General features: G+C 39.7%; 2 protein-coding genes and 1 long non-coding RNA gene across 4 annotated transcripts; 2 read left to right on the forward strand and 1 right to left on the reverse strand.

Annotated features, from left to right (window-relative positions):
* Positions 1 to 673: 673 nt before the first annotated feature.
* On the forward strand, positions 674 to 5,310 carry LOC113066154 (E3 ubiquitin-protein ligase MSL2-like). 2 transcript variants are annotated; one of them, XM_026237860.1, is made up of 2 exons: positions 674 to 1,814; positions 2,878 to 5,310. In XM_026237860.1, exons 1-2 carry the CDS (start codon positions 1,673 to 1,675, stop codon positions 4,536 to 4,538), a joined length of 1,803 nt encoding a protein of 600 aa, XP_026093645.1. In that variant the 5' UTR covers positions 674 to 1,672; the 3' UTR covers positions 4,539 to 5,310. The 2 variants fall into 2 exon arrangements, with proteins under 2 accessions (XP_026093645.1, XP_026093646.1); XM_026237861.1 differs by having other exon boundaries at positions 674 to 1,026.
* Positions 5,311 to 6,710: 1,400 nt separating this feature from the next.
* On the reverse strand, positions 6,711 to 10,505 carry LOC113066155 (tumor necrosis factor ligand superfamily member 10-like). Its single transcript, XM_026237862.1, has 5 exons — positions 10,285 to 10,505; positions 9,062 to 9,208; positions 8,775 to 8,820; positions 8,584 to 8,697; positions 6,711 to 8,062 (listed from the first exon to the last, which is right to left on the reverse strand). The coding sequence occupies exons 1-5, from the start codon at positions 10,405 to 10,407 to the stop codon at positions 7,599 to 7,601; spliced, it is 894 nt and encodes a 297-aa protein (XP_026093647.1). The 5' UTR covers positions 10,408 to 10,505; the 3' UTR covers positions 6,711 to 7,598.
* Positions 10,424 to 13,882, forward strand: LOC113066156 (uncharacterized). The gene is made up of 3 exons (XR_003279136.1): positions 10,424 to 10,517; positions 10,835 to 10,911; positions 12,734 to 13,882. It is a non-coding gene; the product is annotated as an uncharacterized LOC113066156 (long non-coding RNA).
* The last annotated feature ends 25 nt before the right edge of the window (positions 13,883 to 13,907 follow it).

The raw sequence follows: 13,907 nt of genomic DNA on the forward strand, positions 1-13,907 counted from the left end.
ATAATCAAACTGAATTCAAAGATGGTAATATAACTGGTTTTAAATTAAATTCTACGCTGTGTTTGAATATATGTTATGATAATGAATTTTAAACATTTAAATATGCTAATAAAAATTACATTAAATTTATGCATTTAGCAGACGCTTTTATCCAAAGCGACTTACAGTGCATTCAGGGTATAAATTTTTACCTATCATGTATATATAATTAAAACTATGTGACATTACTATAAATATTACAAAGTTCAGTTAAATTAGTCTAATGTTATTGGTAGTTGTAATAGACATTTGAAAGTGTAATGAAGTATTGTGAAAAGTATGCCATGCAGAAAGGAAATAATATTCACAGCTTAATATTAATTGCTGCACGCATTAGATTGCGCTGTTGAAATGACAAAAAAAACATAGATAATGTAAAGTGTAGGGAAATAATTTCACGTACTTTGCTATTTTAATAATGTGTCTGGATATTTTACTTGCTGTCTGTTATGTTTATTTGTTTTTTTCAGGGCCACGCCCCACATTATAACGTTTATGTAACCAAGGGAACCAGTCGCCCACACTAGTTTGCGTTCTCTTCTCGCGAGTTAAATAACAACCTCCATGCCGGGAAAAGTATCGCGAGACTATCACGGAAGCATCCCGCTCCATAGCTCCATAGTCGTTCTTGTTTTGTTCTCGCGAGATGTTCACAGCAGCGCCCCCTCCTTGTTCTAATGCGCAGAGAGGAAGGGAGGGGATAAGCCTTTTCAAATACATTTCAATATCGCTACTGAATATATATCTATACGTTTTTGTCTCCAAAGAATAATTTGTGCATATAGTGTGGATATTAAATTCGCATATTTATCACGCGTAACTCGTGCGACGCGCCCGAACGAAAGGAAAACGGCAGGATACATCCTAAAAAGAAGCGAAGCGGCCTGTTTTTGTTTCCGAGGCGCAGCTCACACTGACATCAAACGGGCAGCTAACTCAACGGGGCTTTGTTACACCCGACCTGGAATCCCTTCGCAAGCATGCACGGTGAATATCTGGCAGCCTAACGCACTGGAAGACCGGTTGCACAAAAAGCGGCCTGTTTTCTTTTTTGCAGCGCTATGAAGAGTGGCGGACAATAACAGAGTGACGGTGCTTGTGTACTGTCGCTATGAGCTGAGGCTGATTAACTTACATGTACGCACGACAAGAATAATATATAAACCTATGGAGTAGCACTCCAAATAAGGACTGCGTTCATCCAGGATAAGACAAGGAGGCAATCTGTGCTCTCTGGTGGTAACCTAATTGCAGGCCCGGTGGGGTGAAGAGCGCCGCCAGTGTGTTGTTGTTGAATTAAAAAAATAATAATGCAAGAAATTGTGCAAATGCATCGCTGAATGTGTTTTCAATCGGATCATAGTGGATGTGCTTTTATCCGATGACGACGATGATGATTTGGCCGTATTTCGTGCCGTGGAAGAGGGGCAAACGTTAAGATGGAGTGGTTTTAATGCATGCGATGTAACGCAAAGACAACCATATCTGCTGAAATCTCCCCTGCATTTCACACTCGACGGAATTGCACGCGCAGGTTCATCGACATTGATGATACGTGGGCTGAAGCCTCGTACTGTCGCTCCTAATCTTTTTTCCTCCCCGAACTGGATCTGTCTAGCTCGACACTGCTGAGATGAACCCGGTGAATGCGACCACTCTCTACGTGTCAGCTTGTCGGTCGGTGCTGCAGTGCGATCCCCGGGACCCCCAGGCTTTGGCGGAAATCTATAAGCTCTTGCCTTTTTTCAGACAGTCTCTAGCCTGCCTTGTGTGTGGTGAGAGCCCGTTTATTTTGCTTCATCACTGCATGCTTGCTTGATCATTTCTGCTTGATCACTGCATGCTTATAAGGTGCTCTCAAAGCTCCACCGACCATGACACACCCCCATTCAGTCCACAGATTCCTGACCCACAATGACAACTGGAGCCTGGGTATTTAGACACACAGCAGTGCATACAGGCTCTGTGTTTATAGATGTATGGGGGTTGAATAGTAATGGCTTGCCTGTTCAGTCAGATAAAACCGATTGCTTAAGACAGATTGCCCATTTATTCAGATTCCATCTTTACAGGTTTTTCAGTGGAAACGTTCATATATAGTGTATATATAATATTTATTTAGAAATGTATATATTTGAAATTTATTTCAAATCATTATAATTTTATGTTAGAATTTGTTTTTAATATCCAACAATTTTTTTTATTATTATTTGGGTTTCTGTAACATTGAAACATTATATATGTTAATATAAATTATAGATAATTATTTAATCATATTATTTATATAATTTTATGCTGAATTTTATATATATATATATATATATATATATATATATATATATATATATATATATATATATTAGTTGGAAATGCACTTTTCCGGTGCAAATAATATATTGATTGTTTTCAAAAATTGATTGGTCAATAGGTGTGGGAACCCTGTATGCAGCAGTGCTATTATTTTGAATGAGTTGGTAATTCATTGCTTCTTTTCTTTCTTAAAATATAGCTATTGATAATCCATGTATATTTTCTAATCACATCAGTAATTGCTTAATATTTATATTATATTACATAACACGCATGTGTTTATAAAAACAATGCATATGCATTTGAGATGCATATGGGGTTTTTCTTGAATGTTGCAGAACCATGTCTTATGTAGATGCAATGTAGTGCATGTATTCTGTTGGTAATGAACCACTAAACTGTGATTGGAATGATCACTTTAAAGGTACAGCATCTTCCAGCATCTTTGAATAATTAGCGTGTAGATGTGTTGTTATAATACCTATTCTGTTGTTTCATGGTCTAAACATAGTTTCTTTCTTTATTTAGGCAATTTGCTACAAGATCCAATTGCTCCAACCAACTCATCGTGCCAGCACTATGTCTGTAAATCATGTAAAGGTAAAAAGATGATGATGAAACCATCGTGCAGCTGGTGTAAAGACTACGAGCAGTTTGAGGAGAACAAGCAGCTGTGCATCTTGGTGGACTGCTACAGAAAGATTTGCGAGTACATCGCAGATTCTCCTCTCGCCCAGCACATTTCAAGTACTGTGGGAGGGTCCCCAGACATCCTGGCGCTGTTGAATGAGGGACTCTCATTGGACAACAGACAGGAGGAGGAGTCACTATCCCTGAGCTTGACAAACCAGTCTCCTACACCCTCGACCTCAGAAACTCTCCCCGATGAGGGCCAGTCCCCATCGACAGAGATCAAAAAGCAAGACCTCAGTCCTCTAGGAGTGAATGGCCTCCAGGATTGCAATGGTTTGACCAATGTGGAGGAGTTGACCGCCAGTTTACCTTCACTAGAGGCCAGTGTTCCAGACTCAGTGGAAAGCGGGGGCGACGCAGTGAAACAAGAGAGTTTCACAAATGAGATCCCTGTGTGCGAGGCAGTGGCAGCTGCTGGCGAGGAACTATGTACCAGCACCATGGACATTTGTGGCTTTGGTGAGGATATTAAACATGATGGCGGGACTCTCCTCTTGAGTGTAGAGGAAGTGCTCAGGACTCTAGAACCAGACCACGTTGCCCAGGACGAGTGTCCTGCAATATTGCAGTCGACTCTTGAACCTTCAGGAAACTTGAATGGACCATTTGCATTGGTCAACTCTGCTCGGCAGCTCTCCTCTCTCCCGCAAGACTCGCAGGACGTTTTTGTCCCCCAGCACCCAATGTCCCAAAAGAATCCACAACATTTGGGAATATCCTGTTCCGCAGTGACACCTAGAATGCCACGGTCCAACCGGAAGCGCTCACGGTCAGAAAGCGACAGCGAGAAGGTTCAACCCGTACATATTTCCACCTTCATCCACGGCCCCACATTGGGCGCCTCCGCCCATGTTCCAATCAAGTCCGAACCTAAATCTCCCACTCCGACTATCCCCCACATGGCGGCGGTGCCCAACGGTGGTGGCCTTTCTAAGGTGGGCAAGGCATTACCGGTGCCTGCTAAAACTGTCAAAAAGACCATTGACAACCATGGACCCAAAAAGGCATACACTAAGTCCAAACAAGGCACTCCAAAGTCAAAGGAGAAGACAAAAGAACGGATTCTGACTAACGCCCTCATTCCCGGGAGCCCAACGAAAGTGTTGTACAAAAAGACACAAGAGAAAAAGGGCTGCAAGTGTGGCAGAGCAACTCAAAACCCAAGTGTTCTTACGTGCCGTGGACAGCGATGCCCCTGTTACTCCAACCGCAAAGCCTGTCTGGACTGCATATGCAGGGGCTGCCAGAACTCCTACATGGCCAATGGCGAAAAAAAACTGGAGGCTTTCGCTGTGCCAGAGAAGGCACTCGAGCAAACAAGACTCACTCTGGGCATCAACGTCACCAGCATCGCAGTGCGGAACACCACAGGTAGCGGCGCCGGCGGGATGCTCAATGTCTCCACGGCGGCTGGCTCGCCTGTGGCCTCCTTCTTGGCTACGGGGCCACACGAAGACAAAGGATTCGATGAACCATTGGACATGAGGTTTGACTGAGTACCAGATGATTCTCCTTTAACATCGCCCTGTATTCCAAACCGACTTGCTGATGGGGCTGAGGGACTGATGCCAGCAGAGTCAGCGATAAGGCAGCTACTGTGATTCTGTTCCAGTTCACATTATCAATTAAATTAGTTATTGCTGAAGCTCGTGCCTTAAAATCGTTTGTACTGTTCGTTTTGGTTTTCTTGCACAACTTAAGAAGGAGCGGTGAATTGGGATACTGTAAGTCAAGAGTTTCTTTTGTAAAAGGTTTTATTTTTTTATTATTATTATTTTTTTTTACTTTAAAGTACAAGTGATCTTTAAGGCATGATCTTTGGCAAGATATACCTGACCTCATTGTTGTGGGTCACGATATGTGCATATGTGGAAGATTATCAGTTTGTAGGTTAGGGGATGAGACCTGATAAATGAATGGTACCCTACAGCATCAGTAGAGACTGGTTGTATTTATAAACAGTTTTTGTACACAGACTTAAGGAATTCGATTTAAAAATTACATTTTATGATATATTTTGTAAGTTACATTAACAACATTTGCAGTATTTATTGGGTATCACTTAACATAGATTACGGTCCACCCAGGGCATCAGCTGGATACCATTTCTACAGATGCAAGTCACACAGATGCAGTATGTACGGTTTTTCTGTCTAAATTATGTTGTTGTCTTGATTGTGCTAGTTTTTGCTGTCTTTTTTCTTGGGGCATTTAAATACCTGTAATATAAATGTAACATATTTCCACAAAAAAGAAAAATCCCAACAACACGACTCTTGTCTTTCATTTCAAAAATCACTTTATCGCAGAAGTTGCATTGCATGTTTTAAATAATTTTGTTATAAATCATTGACAATGATTAATGTATTAATGAGTGTGGCTATATATATATCTCCAAACTTAAATGCAAATGGAATAAGCTAAACACAGCTGCTCAGACATGCAATGTTAAACAATGGGTGCTGCAAACAATTACAAGAGTGTATTACAATCACAAGACATTGCAATGAAACATATGTTGTCCATATGTGAGTGCATAACTTGATTGTTTTTTCCTGATAAAGTCAACAAGAAGTGGGGAGTTGTGGCGTAGTGGTTAGAGAGTTTGACTCCTAACCCTAGGGTTGTGGGTTCAAATCTCGGGCTGGCAATACCATGACTTAGGTTTCCTTGAGCAAGGCATCAAACCACCAACTGCTCCCCGGGTGCCACAGCATAAATGATGCCCACTGCTCCAGGTGTGTGTTCACAGTGTGTGTGTGTGTGTGTGTGCGCACTTTGGATGGGTTAAATGCATAACATGAATTCTGAGCTTGTGGAGGTGGCATTGTTTGAGCTGGGAGCTCTTCTTCAATCACTTTACAGGACCTGACATAATTTATAAGCATTTTAATAAGTATGTTTTTGTGTAGCGGCGTTGTCTACAGTACCTTTGAACCATCTATATTGCTATTGAAATATCAGAGGTTAAAAATATAACTATTAATCACTCATGTTCACTGGATGGTAAACTAGAATCATATGTCCTTAATAGTGAAATCAAACAAATCCATGGAGTGCAGTAATGTTATGGATCTCGGCCCAGTAAGTGTATTTGTGAACATTTACCACAAGTGGGCAGAATAAAGACAAAATGAATTACTATTTTGCTCATAGCATATTCATAACTTCTTTGTTCTTATGAAATAGGTGTAGTAAATCAAATCAATTTTACCATAAAAACTTGTTACCATTATAATAAGAAACAGATTTTTGACTAAGTAAAATGAGTCGAACACATTTATGCATTTAGCAGACGCTAAAAGTGACTTACAGTGCATTCAGGCTATCAATTTTTACCTATTGTGTTCCCGGGGAATCGAACCCCCAACCTTGTGCTTGATAACGCAGTGCTCTACCAATTGAGCTACAGGATTGGATAGTTGAAAATATTTGATTAAAAAAAAAAAAATCACCTAATATAACATCAGTCTATATATTGTTTGCTGTGTGTGAGATATATATACATACACACACATACAATCATATTTGAAGACAATGTTACTGCATCAATACTGTAACATATGTTACAATATTATTAAATTAACTCAAACTGTTAGAAACCATACTGAAATAATATAGTTACATGGTCTTAAAAGGTATAATGAATCAAACAACCAAATGATTGTTTTGCCAACATTATGTAAAATGTACATATTTAATACAAAGAATTGAGGTCTGGGTATGAAAAATACCCAGAAGTGAAGAACACAGTGTACTGTAACGTACATAGTTACTTTTAACTGAAAGTCAGTTTCTGATAAAATGTTACAATAAAACTGAAACACTACGAAGAACAAACCAAAATGCAGAAATATTTAGTTTATGTTCAGCGCTGATAAAAATAAAGGTATATACAAAAGTCATTTTACAATGTCACAGTGATTTTTTTCACATTTAGCTAATGTACAAGATTCATGCTTAAGGAATGTATTATGATATAAAAATCACTCACAATACAGACATTAATAGTGCTAAAAAATACAATCAAGGCATGATTTTGAAGTCTTTAGAAAATCCCAATATGCAGTTTGTCTTTAAAAGATGTCTAATACAATCACAGGTCCAAAGAGGACAAGAAAAGCCTGCAGCTCTTCCACAGACATTAAAAAGTCTTGCTTAAAGTCACACCTTCCTTTTTCCTGCCCAGACAGAGGCATCACGTCCAAACAACTCCTAAATGTCCTGGCAAGCCCCTCGTTATCCGTCGCCCCTCCAGGCAGACGTGCTGGATTTGAACTCCGACACATTTCACCAAGGAGCTGATTTAAGATCGGATCCGCTGGCCGAATGTAAAAAAAAGTGCCAAATATTTGCACCTTTCCGAGCTCTCGTCAATCAAGGTTAACTGTTTTGGCAAGAGAAGGAGCATCTCGGCAAGCGCGTCCAAATGTTTTGAGGCGCTTGGCAGCTGTTCAAAGAAAGCTCAGGTAGAAATACGGAGCGAGCCGAGTCTTGTCGCTCTTCTTAGAGCTCAAAACAAACCACCAGATGTGTTGTTTTCTGGCTGGGCATCACTAGCTGACCAAAAACGCTCCGAAGAAGCTTGACTTCTCGTCCATGTCGATGGTGCTCAGGTTGCTGACCGTCACAAACACCCTGTCGCCTCCTCCAAGCTGAAAAAGCCCCGCTTGGTAGATGGAATACAGTCCGTATTCTGCGTCACGTGACCAGCAGGTCGTCCGAGCGTTTTTCATTAGCAAAATTGGCACCGGATACGAGCTTACTTTTTTATAAACAAACTGCAACATCGGTTTCCCCCGAACCGAATCGCCTGACGTCCCGTCCACTTCCCTGCGGTCGCTTTCATCCTCCTCGATGAGCGTGTGTCGGAAATAAGTTTGGGAGTAGATGTAATAAAGCCCGGCTTGCGGCACCACCAATTCTCCATCGCTTAACTCCACGTTCTGGAGGAAAGCCAGACCCTTTTCGGACTCCCACGACTGAATCTTCTGGCCGTACACCTTCCTGTTCGGTTGACCTGCATTGTCAAGCCAGAGAGAAGGATTATGGGTCGGCTTTGACAGAAAAGCTGCATTGTTTCAGCATTTGGCAGACAAACGGAACGGGGTGCTTGTTTCAAAGACTCGGCTCGAGTTACAAACCAGCTTTTTGTTTCAGGCAAACAGCCACAGAGATATGATGAAACTGTTTGGTTTTTTAAAGAAGGAAGACGCCCTCTGACCTACATTAAAGGTTTATGAGCTTCCTTTTATGGATGCTATCATTAAACCGATGTTTATTTGCAGGGATGCCATGCTGTTTTTGCATAGCATAGTGGTTTTCTATCTGATCTGGATGTAATCCAGTCTGGCAGCATATATTGGTGCACTTAAAAGGTGAATGTGGACCCAAAGATAAACGATATGTTGTTGTTGTAATAGTTCAGTACAAAAAAGGAAACAGAAAAGAGTCGCAGAACTCAAACTTAACCAAATTCCAGCAGCTAATAAACAAAGCTTACTTTGAAAAAAATCAAGTATTTCCAGGAACTAGACATACCTCCTCCATCTTTTTCTGGTATATAGCTCCCTGTCACATGTGCTGCGATTTTAGGCCGAGGGGAATCATCTTGATCTTGGATCACCAATGAGGGAAGCACACGCGAGACTTCATCTGGTAAAAGCCCAAAGGTTAATTCACTCATAGTTTATGTCTTCTTATAAACTTAATATGAATGTGTTATGAAATACCTTTGACGGCAGACGAAATTTCTTTCTGGTAACGACTGGACATTGACTGTTAAAAAAAAAAGAAAGAAAGAGAAAAAAAATACAATTTATAAAAGATTCAATTTAAGTTTCACACTGAAAGATGTGAATGCACTATTTCTCATATTTGGGTTTCCTCAATTTAAGCTTGGAAAAATTAAGGAAATTCCTCTATTAATTAAAAAAGGAAAAACGATCCAAGTCATAAATGGACTCATTGTCTACACCCTGGCCAGCTTTATGATTCACGGCCCCTCTAAAGCGGATACCTTTTCAATCAGAAAGTGGAGCTGTTGCGTGACCTGCCAGCAGGGGTCGTCTTTCCCCTCATCCGCGTTCAGTTCCTGCCCCTTTATCGTTCTGAGGTTAGCGCGCATCAGACACGACACGCTGCTCTTGGAGAAGGTTTCTTTCATCTGTAAAAGATGAAAAAAAAGTATATTTTGTTATTAAGACTGTGGTTTAGAAACCATTATAACTAAATATTCCGCTCGGTGACCAAGCAAAAAGCTTTTTGTGTTGCCTACTAGTTAAACATTTAGCATTTGCACGAAATATGAATTATTGTTTTGCATGCATAAAAAGCAAACACAATGATATTGCATGTACTTATTTATATTTAATTCAAACGTAGGTCCATGGCAGTCAAAATGGCAATTGCTTTAGATCTTCTCGTTTGTACACAAAAAATGCAAATATATTTTAATACTTTTAGAAATTATACTTTCATAAAATTATAATTTTCTTTTATACAATGCAAAATCAATTCATTATATCTACTTGATTTTAATTGAAGACTGGTTGGTTATTTTTGCATCCATTAATCGCAAAAAAAAAAATAAGACATGAAAATATAAAATGTTATCGTTACTAACAATTAATATGTATGGTATATTTTTTTTACCTGCATACAAGTCTAAGATAATTATATAATGCGTATCTATTTATAAAATTATATTTGCTTGAAATTGCGTCATTGTATGTAACAAACAAGACGCGGTATGTTCAATTTATTATGTTTTGCATAGCCTAGATAAAATGCCAATCCATGCCATTATCATAGATCTATCCATTCTATAATTTTATGAAATTATACAATCTTTTCTATGCATACAATGCACAAATCAAAACATTATGTGCTCATTTTGAAATGATTGTATAATAATAATCATAAAACGTTACATTTTGCATTTTATATTTTATAATGCTGACTTTTTAATACTTTTAAATAACTGTGCATTGCCATTGATTGTCGACTCCTGTTGCTCAACTTGCACTTCAGTCTCCACTGAGCGACCTGTTGGCAGCTGTCCACTAAACAAAATGCAGGCAGAAACCTCAGCAAACGAAGCGAGAAATGCTTGCAAACAATTAATATTTGCTCTAAAGTGTGCATTTCCGATGTGAAACATGCACAGCAAGGCGGTCAGGCAAACTTAACACAAGTTCTGAGGTAACGTGCATGAAAACGCGTAATTTAAACGGCCCTTACCGTCGATAAGACGTTGCTGAAGTATATGAAAGTCACAGCCACGGCTATTGTTTGCAGGAGAATTGCAGCCAGCAGCAGGAGTCCGATATACTGCATGGTGTGTGAGCTTGACATGCTGACCATTGCGTGTGTTACTGCAGCTCGAGACAAAAGCTGGGGTAGAATTCCTTCTCTACATATGAAAAAAACATGGAGGCGGGGCAGCGCTTGACTATCAAGGAAACGAAGTGCAGGTTTTACTTTCCTGTAACGATATACATCTAAAGCCTCTTTCGTTTGTGCTTTTCTGTTCAATGCGATCATAATATATAATAATTACTTGTGAAAGTTTCGTAGTTTAGCATAAAACTCGTCTTATTAAATCATGATTGTCCTGATGGAAAATCCCGTTTTAAGACACAATTCACTCCAAATTTATAAATGCTGTCGTCATTTTCCCACTCAAGTTTTTCCAAACCCCGGGGGTTTCCTTATTCTATGGAACACAAATGGAGATGCTTGGCACAATGACAGTGAAGCTTAATCACAGTTCACTTTTATTGTGTTTCAGAAAGAAACTGCTGAAGTGAATGGTGTAATCATCTCTGTTTGACTTCAATGGAAGACATGTCTGAAAACAACATAAAGGTGAGGAAATTGTGAAAGAATTAACATTTTTGAGTGAATTGTTCCTTTAACCCTCTCGACCATGCTTTATCACATATGAGAAATGAATTTCTTAGGAATCTTAATTATAAACATCATAAACCTTTGTGAAGAGTATGTTGTACTCATGTCTTCTGTCATCTTATTAACAGTTCTTGCCCTTAGCAGGTGTTTTCTTCTTCTTCTTTTTTTAATTATTCCTACACAATTTTTTCTTCTTTTTTTTTCTTTTTTGTTAAAATGTGTCAAATGTGATACAACAGACTTCTGAGAAATTATTTTGTACACCTCTCAGTCATTGTTGTATTGCATTGCATTATGTCAATGCCCACCAAAATTTAAATGGAGCTTTGAATCCTTATGTAAAGGCTTAGCAGGGTTAAGTATTAGACTGTATTATACTAATTTATATCTTGTGTAAGTTGATCATCATTAGCTGGTCCAATTAGTTGGTCTAAATTGGAAAAACATCTTGTACTAGAACTAATGACCAACTTGCATCAGCATCTAGAAACCATCTACCATGTTCCAAAGCGCTGGATTTTCCAACAGGGTTTAAATTATTTACAGTTTTGTTTTAATAAACTGATGTATTTTCATTCAGAAACATGTTGATTTTCATACAGATTCAAGTATTATTCTGTTGTAAATGTTGTGTTTTTCTTGTTTGAGAAAACATGACCAAATTCTGACTGTATTTGATTTTTAACATGTGGTTGCAATCTGGTCCCATTTACAAAGTCTAGGGGGTATTCCATGTATTGTGCTTCTTGGGGCTGACCATTTCTTGCCATCTGATTTAAAGAGATATTCTGTTACTCCCATCAACTTGATGACAGGTTTAGGTGGGCCCCTTTAAAAAAAAAGTCAATTCTAAATTTCAGGGTCCAAAAGGGAAACCACACTTTCTTCCTGTTGTCCAACCATGTATATGCTATATGCTATGTATAAACTATAGTTTTCACATGACAAAATGATTTGCTTATGCCATTCCAGGTGCTCCATAACACAGAGTACCTTCCAATTCCAAGCCAACGAACAAATTTTCCAAAATGCATGTACGCTATACAACCCCCAAAATATTTAATTAAAAACAGTGCTGCTTTTCCCCCCATCCGTGAGCGTGATTATTAAGTTTAAAGACATAATAAATATGAATAGCACTCTTTAAAAAGCACTACTGTTTCCAGCAGAGCATATATACTCGTTAACCTGGAGGTGCTTACATGTTCTCTAACATTACCATTTTATAGTTGCTTTAAAACTGATTCCCAATGGGAGTTCACAGCGGAGCGGGATTGGGGCCTTCCAAAGCTCAATCCTGCTCCACAAGCCTCAGCAAAGTTACCCAATATTGCTTTTTTTTCATGGACTTGTTTGTGCCAGATGTGTCACGCTGAGATTAGATCAGCTTCTATAATCAACAGCAGATGAACGGTGGTGACCAAACGGGCTTCAGCAATGTTTTAGGACAATGACTGTGACTTCCTCCTAAAAAGTAAAGCTCAGCAAAAAATATGGAGGGCATGCTTCTCCTTAAAGGATCAGCAGTGCTCTTTTATAGGTTCATTTTGAATAACCAGTTTGATTGGCAGTAGAGTCAAACAATGCTTGTGGTGATCGTTTACAATGATTCATTATTCTGAAGCAAAAGCAAGAGATTACAAAGTTAAACAAAATCTCATTGCATGTAGAACAATGGAAAAACTGGTATAAACCTTGTTCTTAATTCAAATATATATTGTTTCCACACCCATTCTTTTTCCACTCTCTTTCGCGCTTTCTTTCACTCTATCTCTGTCAGCCAGCTGCGTTCAACTGCGGTCTCTGAAGGCCATGGTGTTGACATGTCCTGCTCTGGATCGCAGGCAACCTTAACAATGCAACGAGCGGCACTGTGGATCTGAGCATATCTGGCACAGACACGGTGGAAGGGAGGAGGAGGAACACAAAGAAGGAAAAAAAAAAAAAGAAACACGACGGCAGGCGACCAGTGGACGGGCCGGAAACTTGGGATTTTCCAGCAGAAGTGAATGCAAAGTGTAGATTGGGCGGGTTTGTTTTAGCTGACGCCAGGAAAAGCTGCAGCCAAAGAGTGACAAACTCAACGCTTATGGTGACCCTGCCGCATTCATACATAAGCAGAAAGATCTGAGGGTGTGTGTGTGTGTGTGTGTACTGGGTGGGTGTGAGTTGTTGGTGTGGGAGTTAGTGGAGGGGGATTCCTCTGCCCATGAAACATTACTGTAGTCTGGCGCCATGATTGACCTATGTCCTGCACAAGAGAGAAAATTTTTCCCCACTGACTCCCTTTTTCTAGGAGCTGAATGTTTAAGCAACCCCTGAACACACAGGAACACTCTCTCACTGTAAACTATCACGATTTTCAAAAGGGAAAAAAAATCCTGGACTAAACATAAGGAGCAGAATTTCATAAAGACTTGGATGTGAAATCGTAAGACTTTTCGATGCCTTGCTCAAGGGCACCTAAGTCGTGGAATTGCCGGCCCGAGATTCGAACCCACAACCCTAGGGTTAGGAGTCAAACTCTCTAACCACTAGGCGACGACTTCCCCCAAACCACATAGCAATGTTCTGGCAAACACTCAGAACACATAGCAAGACCCTGGCTAGTGGCAACCTCTCTGAACACATAGCAACACTCTCGCAACATGCCCTAGCATAGCAGCATTTAAACAGGAAAGCACCACTCAAGGTCCTGAATGTAATTCCGCTAGACAAAAAGCTTCAGGGCTGTTTCATATCAGCCTTAGGTTCACTGCAGTTATATAGAGCTGAACTGTGATATCATTGTGTTACTATGCACTTTTCCAAACTGATAGCAAGCTAAAGCGAGAACTAACAATAGGACCTCAGGGCTGGTCTTCCCTCCTTAGGGATTTTTAAACTAAGCTGCAGAGGCCGTAAAGACTTGACAGAGCGCTGATGAATGTGTGATCATATCCGTTGGGAAGAAC

This window comes from Carassius auratus, chromosome 49 (assembly GCF_003368295.1).
Source record: "Carassius auratus strain Wakin chromosome 49, ASM336829v1, whole genome shotgun sequence".
NCBI classification, from domain to species: Eukaryota; Metazoa; Chordata; class Actinopteri; order Cypriniformes; family Cyprinidae; genus Carassius; species Carassius auratus.